Genomic DNA, 17,665 nt, shown 5'->3' with positions numbered 1-17,665 from the left:
CTAATGATCACCAAAACAAAACCCCAAAAGGCTTGAAACAAACTTGCTATAGCTACAGGTCCAAGTGGGGGACCAGAAACAATCAGGGTATGAAGGCCAAAAAAGGCTGTACTTTGAAAATGTTTCCTACTACATACAAGAACAAATGCAGGATGTGATGTTTGCTTAGTTTTATTAATTTATTTTTGCAGGAATCTGCAACTTGGAGTATGCACTTTCTGGAGGTACCATGCATGCATAGCCTCTGAATGCTTTTATACAATTTCATCTCTTAGTAATAAGTTCATTCACAGCATACACAAATCCAGAATGTAGACACCATATATACAGGATTAAACAAGATCGTGTCTTCTTTTTTTAATGAAAAAATTTAACAGGGTTTCACACAGCAGGAAGTATGGATTAGATACACTGGTGCCACCATAAATAAATAAATTTAAAGAACACAGTTTTTTAAAATTGTTTCAAAGATACTGGAAATCCAGGATTATAATATTGCATTAACTCCATTGATTTCTGATCATTCCAAGAAAAATATTTGCATTTATGGACATAAACAGCAATGAAAGCCCCAACTGAAGAAATGTGGCAAAACTCAGTCATGTCAGGGTTCATGTAAGATTGACATTTTGAAACAAAAACAAATGCAGCTGCACAAAGAGACAGTACTGACTGTGAGATGTGATATCTGTGCATGTCTTCCTTCCTTGTGGGATTTGGAGTCACTGCAGTACAGAGCACATCAATTCTGTGGTACCAAATTGGCTGTTGAATTGTTTATGTCCAACCATCCACTTCTCATCAGGATAGTCATGTCCATATTCTAGGATACGCCACTGGATTTTAAAAGAACTATCATCCTGATGACAAGCTTGTTTTTAACATATTTAATATTCTCACATTCTTTTTTAAAACATTCTTTATTGGTTTAATTTTGTCCCCATTTCTACTCAAGTATTTCTATTTCCGTTTCAAGGGATTTTACAATCAATATTAAATGTAAAAGTATTTAGAAATTGAAAAGGTATTTAGAAATTGAAGTGAGAAATGTATAGCTGGGAGAGAGAAAGTAACTGAGAGTAAAGTTTTTTTTTTAAAAAAAAAAACAAAGTGTGATTCAGTAGCATATTATAATCAGAAAGTACTGAGACCAGCTCTTTTAAGAATTATTACACCTTTTCACCACACCTCCCATTTTTCAAGGGAAACACACACATACCACAGACACACAGATACACAATTCAATCTGATCTAAGACTACATTTTACAAAGTACTTCCTTTTGCTTGACTTCCCACCCCTTTCCTCTTCACCCAAACAAGACTAATAATTACATCAAATTAAAAGTAGATCCAAAGTTCAGGATTTCTTTTGGTTTACTATGTTCTGAATAATTTTCCACAAGCCCCACTCTAAATAAACTTTTTAAGAACTACAGTAGTATCCTATAATTAAAGGGAATTCATCATAATAGCACAGTAAATATAAAATAAGCTTTATAAAATTTCAATGAACAGTGAGATCATTTTGAATAACTGAATGTCCAAGTCAGTTACAAACTACCAATCTAGTAGTAGCATGATTGAGGGAAAGCTCAGTCATTAAGGAAAAAACAAAACACAAGTAGTGCATTAACTCAACAAAACAGCATCAGCATCTCAACATTCTCACTCACACACACACACATTTTATACAATACAGTGCATTTTGTATGCCAGCTGACATTAGGGTTTTATGTGCATTCAATAAATATCCCATAAACCAATCTTTTTTTGGTATAATCTACAATTCAGTTGGGGTTTGAATGGTATCACCTGCTTTCAGAAGGAAAATGGATCTTCCAATATTCAAAATACAATTACATTCTAACAAACTAGAAATATTCAAGCACCATGTCAAGTCTTTACTATTAATGTTTGGGTATGGGCATTTACAATTAAAGGAATACAACAGAAGGGTGTGGTGGTTTTTTTTGTTTGTACAAGCAACAAATGAGAGTAATTGAAAAATAAAAACAAAAAACGAGTAAAATCATTGGTACAAAGGACTTATTTTTCAATTTAATGGCGCTCACTCACTCTCCCAATAAGTATCTTGCTGTGGTGGCAGCCTTCCCTCTCTTCCTCTGGTGAAGCTGGGACTAAGGTTTGCAAGTCTCCATGTATGGTTATTGCAGTTCAGGGCATTTTTGGACTGAATGCATATTTGCACCTCCTCCTTTGAAAGTATCTATTCTGTCTGAAAATGGCACAACTATATTTGTGCATGACACCCCTACTCTCATTTGCTGACTGTCACTTCAGTTGCAATCTTTTTGTAATTCCAGCAAAAACAAATGTTTCTAGAACTTCACCAGAAGTACAAAGGAACAGAAAATTGAAATAACACAATGGCAAAGGCATCAGAATAGAAAAGCCATGAAGTTACTGGTATTGTTTGGAGTAATTCATTATACAGCTGATAACAGCAATGCTTCTGCTCATCTGTTTTCTAGTTCTCAGTTTTGTCAAACTGTCCACTGATATGCACAAAATTAATATTTGCCGTTTAATTTCAGCTGACAGTAATTGACAGTAATTTTCTTACTCCCTTCCACATGTGATGAGCTCTCCCCACAACAGTGTAAATCACTAGGAAGGAAGGAAAACTATCTCTGATGCCTTTGACTTCATTTTGCTCATCAGTGGTGCACACTGATTGCTGGAGATCTCTTAGCTTATTTAAAATTATCCTGAAGATTTAGTTAGTGCAAGAACATATTGAAAAATGCCAGATAAAATAGTGGTTCCTCATCTAAGATCAGCAGTTCAGTTCTTACTGTTGTCTTTATAAACTGTGGGGAGAGAAGACACCAGATTGAGCAATGCAGTCAAGATGAGTTTACTTCTACCCACCCCTTGCAAATGCTGTTTTATTTTAAATAAGGATTCAGACACATGATTGTTCTACCACAGCTTAGCATGTTATCACACATCAAGAGAACTGTGGTAATTGACAATATGGATGTGGCTGCCATGAGCTAAAAACAGCTTAAAATGAAGAAGTTTAAAACTCTCATGGTAAAGTTAATAGCAAATTTTGCTTTACCCAGTCAATTACCATAATTCAGCTGAAGTGCTTGGCTGCATCTCTGAATTGTGATGAAGTTATACCATAAAAACTCAAATGCACTGTACCAGCCCCTGACCAGTACACAGAACACCCTACTCAGTCACACAGTTGTGTCACAGAATCATTCAGCTGCCCAAACCCAAGTTTGATCTCAAAGTATCGAGTGCTTTATTCCCGCAGCCTGAGGCATTCAGACAGATTGAACATCACCTTTAGAATACAGTGCATCATAGGCAGACAAGTACCGGTAGGATTTTCAATTGCAAGTCTTGTGTTCTTTAACCTATGACAAATATTTCCTGACCAAAATAGAAAGAATGCAGTGTGTAATTCTTCAGGATCTGGCATCTGCTATTTTGAACAGGCTGGTTTATTAATAATGTGCAAATAAACTTTTACTGAAGAGCTGATTAATTATCTTTCAGCTAATTTTGATCTGGGGCACAAAGTACCTTCTGTGCTGTAAACACCATGAATTCTTCATGAATTGGAAGCTGAAAAGGCCTAAGGAACTGGGTACAAACTCTTCTCAAACACAACCATGGCTGAGCCCAACTCTTCCAAATGGAATTTGGAGCAGCCTGTGTTTGGCATATGTCACTGTGCTGCTGCCCAGCACAGGCTCAGAAGGTTGTATAGAAAAGCATCCTTTGAGCTTGGAAACACGACGGCCCAATAAAAGCATGCAGCAGGATTTTCATCCGCAACGCGGTAGAATTCATTCTCGGTTTATTACCAGTGTTGACACAGCCAGGTGAGCACTGTACAAGCAAACGGGATTGTAAAAAATTACCTCTGATTACACTCTCTGTAACACTCACACAATTCCTCATTTAATCACCTCGGGTCACTATTTCAAACAGCAATTTTTTTGTAGACATAAGTTACCCTGAAAAAAAGCAGCAATTACAAATACCCTTCTCCTTGTTTTTTTTATACATTGCAAAATTTATCATTGCATTTACCTGTCTTCTTTTTCAGTAGCTTACAATCTAGAAGCACAGGGAGCCTTTGTTTTCCAGCTAGCTGTGGCCAGGTTAAGTCAGCTCTGGCTCTTCAGTTTTTCTGGTTAAGTGTAACACTTCACACCATTACTAAGAGTCCTATAATTCTCTTTTAAAAAACAGTAGTTTTGGGTTGGTTTTCTTAGAGCCACTAAGCAGTAACTATAACCACAGGAATAAACACCAGTAGTTACTTGCTTTCCTGCATACATTCTTCTCAAAATAAATCCTTTTACATTTTCAGGTTTCATTTTCTGCTTTGCTCACTGCAATGGGAAGGAACTTAACCCTTAATTTATTTATTTTCTAGTGCAGCAGAAGCAGAAACATTCTAACACATTACTCCCACCCCTTGCAATATGAAGATTGTTGACTGGCAAAGGCCGGGCAGATGGACTGAAAGGTTCCCCATGTTTCCTTCTCTTAGAGCTGTTGGCTGGAGAGCCTGTGTTCAACCCAGTGCAACCCCTTCCTGAATTTCAGGTGTATCGTGGCATTTCACACTGTTCACAGCGATTTAGTGCTGGGTGGTTTAGAAAGGTGCAGCTACCACAATTCCATGGGGCTCCTTCAAAGTCTTCATCTCTTGGCTGAGTGCGTGGAGTCTGTTTGGAGCTGTTTTGATGCTCTAAAGAAAAGGCAAAAGAAAACATTTTATTTCAGAAGAGAAGGATTATTAACAGTCAAGATCACACTATATGGAAACTTTTTCCTAAAGCACTTCTAATTCAGTTTGTGAAATCTGAATATTTAAAGTATTTCACTTTTGTAAACAGCCACTCACCTGTAACACCTTATAATCAAAAAGAGCACTCACCTGACTGTCAGGTCACTGATACTGCTAAAGGTTTAACAGCTTAAAACATACAAGTTTGTTACTGGCACTGTAGCATCACCCTATTAAGGTTTACACACAGCAGTCTATTTCCAAATTTTAAACTACAATAATGTTGCTTTACCTGAAGGAGAAAACCACTTCTAACTTAGCTGCTTCAAACAGTGACAAAAGATATATTTTTCTAGCATTTGTTCAGGTGAAAAGGAATACAATCTAAAAATAAAATGACAGGCCTATTTCAAAACAAGACAATTCTTCCTCATGCCTTTGAGGCAGGGATATAGATATGTGAAGCAGCATTTAAGTCTGTTTTCATTCATAAAATCAGTATGTGTGCAAATTACACATTAGGCCTTAACCCACAGAAACACTCAGTTTTCCATGTCTCCTGACACCACCTCAACACCTCAGGTTATCTACTATAAGTAAGGAATACTCCCAGGATGTGGGAACATAACACCTTAGAAAATATTAATATTTGTTAACATTAACACATACCTAAAAGGTATGGCTAATATACCAAACTGCTAAGCATCTGTGAACTTATGTCTAACAAAGGCCTGCAATTTGTAACTGCACACAAAGTAATTTGCAGTTGCTGCCCCACCTGCTAAGAAATGCAGCAGATGCTGTTGACAACCTTAGTGCAAACAGCACTTAAGTCTTCAGAGAAAAACAAAGCAAACAAAAGTAACCTCTTTGCTGAGATGCAAACAGTCTCCAGCCCAGAAGCTGCACAGTCACATCAGCAGTGTTTGACCTCAACAAATTCCTGGTAGTCCAGGCAGTGTGGGCACTCACTGCGTTCCATTGACTGGCCAGATGGCAGCACAGAGCACACCCTTGTCTGCCCACACCGTCTGCCTGCCCACGCTTTCAACAGCTGAGCTCAATATTAAACAATATTTATTATTTAAGAAAAAAAAAATTAATGTCTGCATGTAAAAATCCAAGCTCTGAATACAGTACATCAACCCTACAACTCATCTCTAATAAGCTGGCAGACAGAACCTGGAAGCTGGTTGTACAAATCCTTACAAGGCACTATCTTCCCAACGGCCAAATAAAAGAACTTATTTCACAGGAGTTTTGCACATTGTTTTGCTTTGAAATAATACATCAAATATGGTAGTGTAATTAAGAGAATGTCTTCAAGCACCATAAAGTTAACAAATCCTTAATCAACCGCATGATCAATGCAATTTAAGGTGACCCCAGGCAGCTGCCTGCACACCACAGCTCACCTGCTGCTACTGCTGTCCTGGACACTACCACCTAATGCAGGGAACTCCTGCCAGTGTTATCTTTTCTTTGAGCCACAAGCAGCAGCTCTAGGCCTCCTCTTTCTTTCGAGTTTCCACATAGTAATAATTTTATTACATTGAGGGGTCAAACACCTGCTTCAACAGATGGGGAAAATTTCCTAATATGAATTTAAAATTCACCTACAGAAACTTTTGTGGAGTGTTATCAGCAACCAGAACTCATTTACAAATTTTGGAGTGTCAGGGAGACTGCAGGACTACTGATTCAGAAAAGCTACTTCTTTTCTACTAACAACTGCAGTACATGCTAGTTACAGCAAGAGGAGACACAATATTATAAATCTTATCACACAACATTTTCAGGGAAAAGATTGCTGTTTTTTCCATATCAGAGTATAGTATCCCACATTGGCTATTTCAGCCCTTTTTTCTCATAGGGAATAACCATTTATAATCAAGGTGGTATTAACATAACATGCATTTGCAACAATCTGCCCTAGGAAAACAAGTTGTAGCCAGGATTACTGCACTTACAGAAAAACGTTCTGGTTTGAATTATAGAGAGAAAAGTTAAATAAGTAGAGCTGCTTCCTGTCACCACAGAGATTGTTTAAAAAAGAAAAAAACCTCACTCAATATAGATCTGGTGATGATGCCTGTTCACTGACCTACCTTTTTTATATGGCTTTGGTGGCACAACAGGACCAGGCTCTATGTTATCATAGAAGTTACATGCGGCTTTCGGATCAAAGTTTCCTGTCAGAAAAGAAAGTGTAATTTGAAGGTTATTTAAATGCCTATGCCAGTGATATGAACATCCAAAGGCTTCTTATTTCATACATCTTTTTATTATGACATTATATCTTAGCTTTTTCACAAGTTTTGTCACATATTTTTAGTTTTCTGTCAATCATAGTAATTTTTAGCGGGGCAACCCCATATTGAAAAATTAACTCCAGCCCAACATTTTGTATTGATGTGAAAACATGTGAAATGTACATCTTCCTACAGAATACTTCCTTGATAAAAAAGGACTGTGCTTATCCTAATCTGTTTGATTCTATTTAAGACAAGTTTCTGTTGCAAAAAAGACTTTTGAAAACCCTAGTAAATTTCTGTTTGCCAGCCTTTTGGTTGCAACCCATTGTTCAGTTCTGTACTACCTGGCCACAGCCTTTGTCAGCAAAAAGCAAAAAAAGTAAAGGATCTTCACAAAGGAGTAACTTTTTTTAAATATGCTCTTAACAAAGTCACTTTATGTCATCACTTTCTTGCTAATGGAATTTAACTTGGCCAACTGAAATATTTTCAAATCAAGTCTATTAGGTTGCAATTGAAAAAACACCCACCTTTTAGAGATAAGTTGTCATTGCTAATGTAAACTGAACTCTAAAAACTCCAAATATTCAGATTTAAGTACATGCCATATTAGAAGCATAGGATCATTTAGGTTGGAAAAGACCTCAAAGATCATTGAGTTCAACCACTTCCCCAGCACTGCTAAGTCAATCACTGACCTGTGTCCCCAGGTGCTGCATCTACAGGTTTTTTAAATACCTCCAGGGATGGCAACTCCACCACTTCCCCAGGCAGCCAGTTCCAATGCTTGACAACTCTTGCCCTGGAGATATTTTCCCTAATATCCAATTTCAACCTGCCCTGGTGCAGCTTAAGGCTGTTTCCTCTCATCTGTCACTTGTTACCTGGGAGAAAAGACTCCACCTTGCCACAGCCTCCTTTCACATTATTGAAAAGAGCAACAAGGTCCCATTGAGCCTCCTTTTCTCCAGGCCAAACATCCCCAGCTCCCTCAGCTGCTCCTCATCAGTCCTGTACTCCAGACCCTTCGTCAGCTCCATTCCCCTTCTCTGGACTCTCTCCAGCCTCTCAATGCCTTTCTTGGAGTGAGAGGCCCAAAACTGGACACAGGATTTGAGGTGTGGCCTCACCAGTGCCCAGCACAGGGGAATAATCCCTGCCCTGGTCCTGCTGCCACACTATTGCTGATCCAGGCCAGGTGCCATTGGCCTTCCTGCCCCCCCTGGGCACACCTGGCTCATGTTCAGCTGCTGTTGACCAGCACCCCCAGCTCCTTTTCCTCCAGACACTTTTCCAGCCACTCTTCCCCCAGCCTGCAGCTCTGCCTGGGGCTGCTGTGACACAAGGGCAGGTACCTGGCACTTGGCCTTGCTGAACCTCCTAAAATTGATCCAGTCCCATTGATCCAACCTCTCCAGAATCCTCTGCAGACTGGTCCTAACCTCAAGTAAATTAACATTCGTGACCATACTCAAATTACATTTTTAAAAAGTATCAATTCAATACCTCTGGATTGAAGGAGGTCAACTTCTTTCAGTGTGCAGTCAACATTTATCTGGAGTTGTCTGTTGAGGCTTCTCAATCTTGTCATTTCCTCAGGCTAGAAGGAAACATCCCAAAATAGTAATTGTGGGAAAGTCAGCATCTTATTTGAAATAATAATAACATTGCTATATCTTTGTTAACAGTTTTATTAAAAACTGAGTATACATAAGGCACTGAAAGAAGCCCAACTGTCTGGCCCACTACCCTTAACTCATCTGCCCTCGAAAAACATTCTTTTATTGGCACATGAGGAGGAAAACACACAAAGTTACTTAATATTAAAATTCCTTAGTAAGATGACGTAGCTGAGCTGAAGTTTATAAAACCACACATTACTAAATTCTGTATAAATTGATGACGTGCTACCTGAGTTTGCAACAAGATAATCAAAAACAGAATACAAACTGCAGCTCAAATTAACTATTACTTGATTATAACTGAATGAGGTCAAAAGTTTATTCATTTGCATCAACCCAAGGAGCTCCAAGAAGCCAAACCTTCTAGCCCAGTGTATTTAAATCATTCAATGATGAAAGATTGTAATTATTCTTAACAGCATAATCAGTTAAATTTAAGTGTGCATATTTGCATATCATTAAGAAACCCTAAGTTACTGGAACACAAAGCTTTCTTAATGCTAGCAGCATCTATCACTAACACATTTAACTCAGGATACATTCCAGCATTACAGTAATAAAATCACAGAATATTTGAGGTCACAAGGAACCTCTGGAGGTCATCTGGTCCAACTCCTCTGCCAAGCCTCCAACCAGACTGTGTGACTAATTACCACACTCTTGGTCCAGTTTTCAATGAACCTAAGTGCTCATCCAGCCCATACTTCACCAGCTTCTCCACAAAGATCTTACAGGAGACAATGCTGGAAGTCTTGCCAAAATCTAGACAGACAATAACCACTGTCTAGGTTACCAGGAGACTTTGCATCCTAGAATTTTACCAAATTGGTCAAGCTTGGCTTCCTCTTGGTGAATCTATGTGACTACTGCTGACTACATTCTTGTCCTTCATGTCCCTGGAAATGGCCAGCAGCATTAGCTGCTCAATCACTTTCCCAAGGATCAAGGTGAGGCTGACTAGCCTGCAGTTCCCTGGGTCCTCCCCTTCTTGAAGACAGCAGTGATATTTGCTCTCCTCTAGTCTTTGGGAACTTTCCCAAACACCATTAATCAACCAAAGATTATCTGGAGTGGCCTTGCAATGACACCTGCCAGCTCCCTCAGCACTTACAGGTGCATGTCATCCAGGATTACGACCTCATGTGTGCCTGCTTTGCCTAAGCATTCCCTGACCTGATTCTCTTCCACTAAGGGTGTATCTTCCTTGTCTCACACTTTTCCCAGGGTCTCTGGGACCTGAGACTCCTGAAGGACTGTAAAGACTGAATCAAGAAGTTCATTCAGTATCTCAAGCCTGTTCTATGTCCTACATAACCATATCCCCCCCCCAACTGCTGAGCCCACATTTTCACTGGTCTTCCTGCTGTCACCTAGTCAGTAACAAAAGCCTTTCTTTTGGTCTTTGAAATCCTGTGCCAGATACAGCTCCAGGTGGTCTCTGGCTTTTCTAACCTCACCTTGGCACACTCGGTGCCTCTGTACTTCTCCCAGGTGCATCTTTGCCAAATGCTGCCCTGAAACAGGTGAGACATAGAACAGCCATAGTAGCTAAGCAGCCAACAGCCCTGCTGTGCCTTTCAGCCTACACCTGTGTGCATTGTTTGTGTCAGTACAGCCAGTAAGTCTGAGATGATTTGCTTAACAACTGCACACAGTGGAAGCTACTTTTCAGCCAGATAAATTCCCTTATCAGAGCCACGCACATGTTTGGGCTAGAGTCACTTGCAGGTGGAAGTCACACAGATAAGAAGAATGAACAAGGAAAATAGGAGAGTTCCAACTATTTCAGGCAACACTGCCACTGACAAGTTATTTGGCACATCCTGCACATACCAAATGAGAAACACTGTCTATGAGAAGCAACTACTCAAACAATAAATTAGCTTTTTAAAAACAAAAACTTTCCTACGTGAACACCAAGCTCTGTATAATTAAGGCTTATTGAATAGATTTGGACATGCTTTTATTGATTGTTAGGAAAACAAGCATATTCAGTTCTATGGTCCACAAAAGCACATGCATACAACTTTCTGTAGTTTCATTGGGAATGCTAAGAAAACTAGACACATATCCATTTCATAAACTACAAGAATTAGCTTATGACGAGTCAAGTACTTAAAATAAAGTGTCTCCAAAGACTGAAGATTTTATACTCGGAGGTATTTTTTGAACAGTACACAATAAATAAATGTGTATGTTGAATTAAAATACTAACAAATTGCTTACGGTTGGAATTGCAGTTGTACAGCTGACTCTTCGAAGCCGCCTCTGCATCAGATCATGCTCCATACCATTGACTTCAGTCTTCAGGCGTTCCAGCTCTTCTTTCTCAAGCTTCAGTTCCTTTGCTAATCTCTCCATCCGTGCTCGTTGATGTAACAGCAAGGCTGATGTTTTACACAGAAGAAATAGTTACTAACACAAAAACCTGGAACACTGAATTCTTAACTTATGTGTAAGATTCATGAGTGACCTTTCTGGGAAAAAAAAAGGTGATCATAGACATGCAGCCAAATATCAGTGTGAAGATGCTTTCATGCCAAATGAACTACAATTTAGAACAAAGTTCTTCCAGAATAAAAATACATTTTATACAGTAACTTGAAGTTGTTATTACCATTTTGGTCAAAGCTTCTTTTTTTGCATTTGGTCTTTCTCGTCTCAAAAATACAAAGATACCTGTACAAGGAGACAGCTTCTCAGGACAAAACAGCAACCTAGTTGTACTAATACTCTACTGACAAAAAAAACACCAACACCAGAGGTAAGATCAGAAGGTAACACACACTTCACACCTGCTGCTCAACAGCAGCTGACACATCAGACTTGAGACATTAGCCAAATGTCAGATCCAAATTGGTTTTTTTTCCACTGCTATTAGAAACTGTGGTATAACTTTTAAGTAGTCTTAGCTTTTCAGGGAATATTGTAATCCTCAATACTGTAAGTTCTCCAGGGTTCTGACATAAAACTATAGAGCTTCAACAAAATAAACTAGTGAATCCAGAAAATAACAAGTTGAGTCAGCTCAGGTGCTCCAGACTCATTTTATGACAGATTTCTGCAACCTCTCTCTGCTGTTAAGTCACCCCTTCATTTTCATCATGGTACTGAAATTTATGACTGTCAGTCACAAGCTGATGTTGGGTTTCCAAAGAATCAAATAAAAGAGTTTTGACTAGCTAGAAGATAATATTCAGTTTCCTAAAGAAGAGCATTTCTCAGTGTTTCACCAAGATGCAAAGCTGGCCACATGAGTGTGATGCTTAATCCTTTCTGATCGGGCTGGTTTTACCTGATTCAAGTCTGCTAGGACAGAGAAAAATAAGACATTTGATGTGGGTATTCAGACAAACATACTGCTCACATAACAATGTTCCAGCAAACTGCTCCAAGTGAGGATGCTGCAGAACCTGGAAAAGGCTACTTCATGAAAAGTCCCAACCAGAACTTGCCCTTTTCTTCACCCCATCCAACAATGGCAAAGGAAAAGCACATAATATCCAAGAATATTTACATATGAGCTAAAAAGGATTAGAAAAATAAGTAACAACATGACAACTTACTGCAAAAGCCAACGAACTGCCCAACCTGCTAGAAGTAGATATCAGCATTCCAGACGAAAAAGTAGCACTGTAATTTGGATTTTGTATGGATGCACCAATGCATGGCCAAAGAATAAACACCAAAAAGCCTAGCCAAGAATAACATGAGGTGTTTTCACACTATGGGCACCAGAATTATTGAACAAAACTGTTCTCTACTTTTTCAAGTAGCATAAGTCATGCAAGCAAAATTAAGAAAAAGAAGTACAGATACCAGACTGAATGATTTTCCACTACTGTTACCAAACCCTGTCTCTGTGCCATTCTTTCAACTTAACATGGTGTGACTACATTTCAAAGCTTCACATTATACTCTAGTACAACTCATCAAATATGACTCATATTACAAAGAAGCAAAGTACAGACACCAGAATGAATTTCTGGTAACACTTTTTACAATGGCTCACATTCCAGTGAAAAATAAACTTGTTCTCTACATTAGGCTGTTAAACATACTCTTTTCTAGGACTCCTTTGTGGTAGTAAAGAATAAAATGTTTATTCTTCTACAATTTATTTCTATTAAGAGTTCAGAGTGCAGCAATAAAAAAGGGCTCTGGCAGGTATTGCCACAAATATAAACATCCCAAAAAGCATATACTAATTAGTTTTATTTGGTTTGCTTTTCAGAGACACAAATCCAGTGGAAGGCACAAAGGCAAAACCAGGTTTTACATTTCAGAACACGTTTTTCACAGCTGTGTGAAGCTGCTTGTATTTTTCTCACCTTTACTGAAGCTGTAATAGTAACCAAACCAAACCAAACAAAACGCAAGACCTATTGGCATTCATTTTTACTAAAGAATTGGGTCTACAAAATTTCTAACTGGATATACGAGGTACAAAACAGCTTTGCTGATGAGTTAGAAGAGCTCAAAAAGGCAGTAAGTGAAGTAAGAAACCAAGAACTACAGAGCAGCACTATAAGCTCTCGCTTAAGCTCTCTGAAGTAAAAAAAATGCTAAAAGGAACAACTGAAGACTCTTCTTTCCAAACACAAATCCAGAAAATATCTGTTGCAGGTTACCATACTGTCATTACCCAAATGACTGGTCTGAATGCTTGCAGATTGATTCACTTGCTCAATTTTAAATGTTTCAAATCTATACAGCAGATAACTCAAAGAAAAGTAGTTTCCAGCCTAGAGTTTACCTTCACTTTTTTTTTCTTTGCTGAATTATCAAATTCTTCATTTATAATATGGTATAAAAACTATGTTTTATCCCTATGCAGCAGAACATACATCCTAAAATTTTCCTGCCAATCTCTTCCTCCTCTTTGAAAACTCTAAATGGAAGAAGTGAACTTTTGATTTAAGTTCTTCAAAATGATTATTTTATTACCTTTAAAAAAACATTTGTATTGACAGAGTTTTTTAGCTGCATTCTTATCTCTCTCTCTTCTTTTTCATTTAACATTCTTTAATCTAACTCAAATGCAGAAGTCAGTGCTTCAGGTGTTTGAAAACACTTGAATATGGAAAAAATACAAAATATTATTAAAAACCCACATGTAAATTTAATAGCCAGTTCCTCAAAGCAGAATTGACAAAACTGACACACGGTATATGAACCAACTACTTATTATTGATAACTGCAGTGTTTTAAGAAAGTCCCTTAACATCAAAAGCACAGCAACATTAAGACCCTCAGAAATTCTTTAACTATTAGACTGAAATTTGGCACTATTAAAAAAAAAAAAATTCAGAAAAAACGGTCAGTTTTGACATAGTTTCTATATTTCTCTGTACAGGTTCAAAAATTCACACTAAGTAGCAAAATCAAGCTGAAAATGCATTTTACACCACCACAGTTTTCAGGGTGAAACATTTACCTTGAGTGTAAGCATAGTCGTCTGATCCAGAACTAGAACTTCTCTGGTACTTATGGCTTCCTTTTTCTCCTCCAGATCCTGGGATTACAGAAATAGGCTGAATAGGTTCTGGTGCTGCAGAACGCTCTTCTTGGTCCACTAAATTTAAAAGATTCTCAGTCGGTGCTCGACCTACTGTGATTTTAAAAATGGTTGGGTTTGGCTGAGACACCATTACCCGAGGAGACTGTGTTGGTGCACCTGCAGGTCCAGTTGGTTGAGTGTAGGTAATATATACTGGATTAACACTAAATGGAGGTTTGGGTTGTCCCGACATACCTCTGGATGGAGAACTTGAAGGAGGAGTAGTGGCTGTATACAGCGGGTGCTGGTTTCGTTGAGATGGTTGATTACTTATTGGTGACGGGCTTCTGTTCATCGCAGTCCCAGGTCTTTGCGGTGGCTCAACTGTAATTTCTATTTTATTCATGGAACCTTTGGATAAACTAGGTCCAGCAAAAGGAGGAAGGTAAGATACAGAGTGACCACCTTGCTTTTGAAAAGTCTGGGATGCTTGCTGATACGCATGGGGTGGGACAGTGGAAGGACTAGGAGGCATGAAAACATGTGAACTCTGGTGACTCAGCTGAGGAGGTTGAACTTGGTGTTGAGGAGAGCCGAAGGGAGAGGGACACTGGGAAGCCGGTGGTGATCGAAAAGCTGACTGAGGGATCTGGGGCTGTTTTGGAGAATACTGAGAAGGTTGGTAGTTCTGTTGATGTGGATATACAGGTAGAGGACGAGGAGTATAATGTGGAACTGGGCCCTGTGGCGACGAATGCCACTGTGTATTCTGAGGAGTCTGTCGTCCTGAAGAACTTTGAGATGTTTGTCTAATATAAATAGAGCCAGGAGTCCCATAAAGATTGCTTGGAATCTGTGGAAGAATTTGTAGAGCTCTGGGTACGCTCTGTCCAGAGGGGAGGTTTTGTGATACTGTAACAGTAATGGGATTTGTACTGTACCGAGGTATGTGCATATACGTGGGAGGGCCTTGCATAGCAGACGTGTTCATTCCTGGTTGTATGGAAGATGGCTGTGGAGGTGGCTGTGGAGGAGGAGTAGCTGCATTTCTATTCTGGTCATTCATGAAAAATGGATTGTAACTAGGAGAAGCTGCCACAACGGCAGGAGCAGAATGTGGTTCTTGAACTAAGCAAATGAGCTGTTTACCTGCCGTGCGCTGCGGGTCAATGTGTCCATCGCTTGAGCTGTGTACCAGTGTACGACCACCATTAAGTTGAGCTCCATCCCCTGCATGATAGCTGGTATGAGGATGAATACCCAGATTAATGTGCAAAAGGCTATTTCTATTCATTCTGGTGTCATCAGGGCTGTGGTACTCCATATACAGATACTTGCTGCTCTCCTGTGCAAGGGCTCGACAACAGGCATCAAGGTTGTTGTTGTTCTAGGAGCAAGAACAGACACCTATTACTGTCACAGAGCACAGGACAGAGCCACCACTCCGTGTTCAACATTCAGCTGTGGCCACAACCAGGCCTGGCCTGGACACAACTAGGGGTAACATTTCATACACAGGTATTGTGAAATAAAGATGATACTTGCTACATGGTATGCAAGTAACACATAGCTCACATTGCATCTGGCAAAATGCTCTGGTAACATTAGCTACACCATGACACGTTAAAAAAACAAGTCCAGTTTTAGGAAAGCAATGGTTACAACTCTCTGCATGTTCTTCAAGGAACAAGTCTGTACAATTAACTACTTCTAGTAGCAACACAAATCAAATTAAACTAGAACAAAATTGCAAGCTCTGGAAAAGCAAAACAAAAATGTAGGTAACGTTTCAATGTTTATCTGAGTGTTTACTGTTTGTACTTTCAGTTTACTGTTTACCTGATTATTTCTCCTCACCTGGAAGTTTAAAAACCCAACATTTTAAACCAGCTTTTATTGGCAGAACAGGATTTAATACCTTAACAGTGAAGTCAAAGTATTGCTTGAAGAAGTACTGGGGATTCCATAAAGAACATTACCATTCCAACCAAATTTAAACTGCCTTTAAGAATTTCAAGGCTAAAAAAGGTTTATTCATACATCAGTGAGAAACCAAATAACCCTTTTAAATGTTTGATTTGTTCTGTGGTGCTGGCAGTTGAAACTATATAGAAAATAAATTATGAATCAAATAAGAAATATAACAGGGAATTCCTTTTCCCTTCTTGCCCTCTCCACTCACTTTAGCTTAATGTAGTCTGTTAAAAGAACAACACAAATGATAGCTTTTCCAAATGAGTAAAATCACTAGAAAGCATTCCAGATGGTGGACTTCTTTTTCTCCTCACTTTATCATATAACAGCCTCCATCAGTTGTGGTTCAGATTTTAATTTAAATAGTAGCTAAAGAAAACAAATTTCACTTTAAGTTCAACTAAATCTGCCCCTTAGCACCCTAACTTTGTTAAACATGACCCAAGACTGGCATCTTGTGTGACAGACAGCACCTCCTTCCACGGCAAGTGTGTACATATTTATATTTGCACATACACCCCTGCCTTCCTCAGTGTGCTGAAATTACCATTCTAAGGAATATACATTAATAATGGCTGCACTTCTATTTTAAACACTATCACTATATAAATTTGTATGCATATATTACATATATACATATATTGCCTTGCAATACAATTTTCAACAGCCACTGGCTGAAAAGTCATGTTACATTTCTTTTCTCATGGACTGATACCTAGTGAGTCTTAATACCAGACTGAAAATTATTTTCCCAAAATTTAATATAATTTCACTATCAGATGAACCCAAATATTCTGTATCTTCCCACATGAAGAGTTACTACTAAACATGAAACAAGAGTTCAGCACTTAAACAGGAACAGCTCTCACTCTATGGATACTTCTCCCTGACAACCTCCCTTCCTGCTGAGTTCTAGACATCAGTGGTCAGTGGGAATATCCAGATATACCACTAAAAAATTAAGACCAGAATATGAGGGAACCAGACCTTGTAATAACAATCAGCACCACAATGCCAAGACAGCAGTCTCAAAAAAGTGAACCACTACCATCAGCCACTTGTCATCTAAAAAGAACTTCATGAATAGAGCCTTCAGCTTCCTTAGGTCATCTGGCCAGTGTGCAGGTAAAGAAAATGCATACAGGACAGGCTCTGATCTGATTTTATCAGGGTATGGAATATATTTGTCATTTCAAAGGATCTTTAATTTTTGACAAGTCTAAAACTCCAAACCGATTTAAATCTAGAGTATTGCAAATGGTTATTGGAAACCAGTTCACACATCTTTAGATATAAAGTGGGTTTGGAAACAAAATCTATACTTAAAAACATAACAAGTATTTGCTGTGCAAAGTTAACTAGCTATCCAGAATGCCACATTATAGATACAGAACACCATATGCTTCTGCAGCATTAGGGGTTCTTTAATTTTATCAGTTTAAAAATGTCTATGACAAACACAGTCCATCAAAA

General features: G+C 38.7%; 1 protein-coding gene across 7 annotated transcripts in view; it reads right to left on the bottom strand.

The window, feature by feature from the left end:
• Nucleotides 1-3,921: 3,921 nt before the first annotated feature.
• The window catches only part of TAB3 (TGF-beta activated kinase 1 (MAP3K7) binding protein 3), a 40,210-nt gene continuing 26,466 nt past the window's right edge, over nucleotides 3,922-17,665 (bottom strand). For 3 of the 7 annotated variants that reach the window (XM_083885116.1, XM_083885118.1, XM_083885117.1), the window contains 5 exons: nucleotides 14,156-15,605; nucleotides 10,945-11,105; nucleotides 8,543-8,636; nucleotides 6,890-6,973; nucleotides 3,922-4,742 (listed from right to left, as the gene is read on the bottom strand). In XM_083885116.1, the coding sequence (XP_083741242.1) occupies nucleotides 4,594-4,742; nucleotides 6,890-6,973; nucleotides 8,543-8,636; nucleotides 10,945-11,105; nucleotides 14,156-15,605 (1,938 nt within the window). In that variant the 3' untranslated portion in view covers nucleotides 3,922-4,593. Of the gene's footprint in view, nucleotides 4,743-6,889; nucleotides 6,974-8,542; nucleotides 8,637-10,933; nucleotides 11,106-14,155; nucleotides 15,606-17,665 lie in introns of those variants that run through there. The other 4 variants (XM_083885119.1, XM_083885120.1, XM_083885121.1 and 1 more) reach the window with 4 other exon arrangements.

The sequence above is a fragment of the Zosterops lateralis genome (genome assembly GCF_965231275.1).
Source record: "Zosterops lateralis genome assembly, chromosome: 2".
In the NCBI taxonomy this organism is placed as follows: Eukaryota; Metazoa; Chordata; class Aves; order Passeriformes; family Zosteropidae; genus Zosterops; species Zosterops lateralis.
Note: the sequence above shows the minus strand (reverse complement) of the source record. Positions and strands in the feature narration are given on the sequence as shown.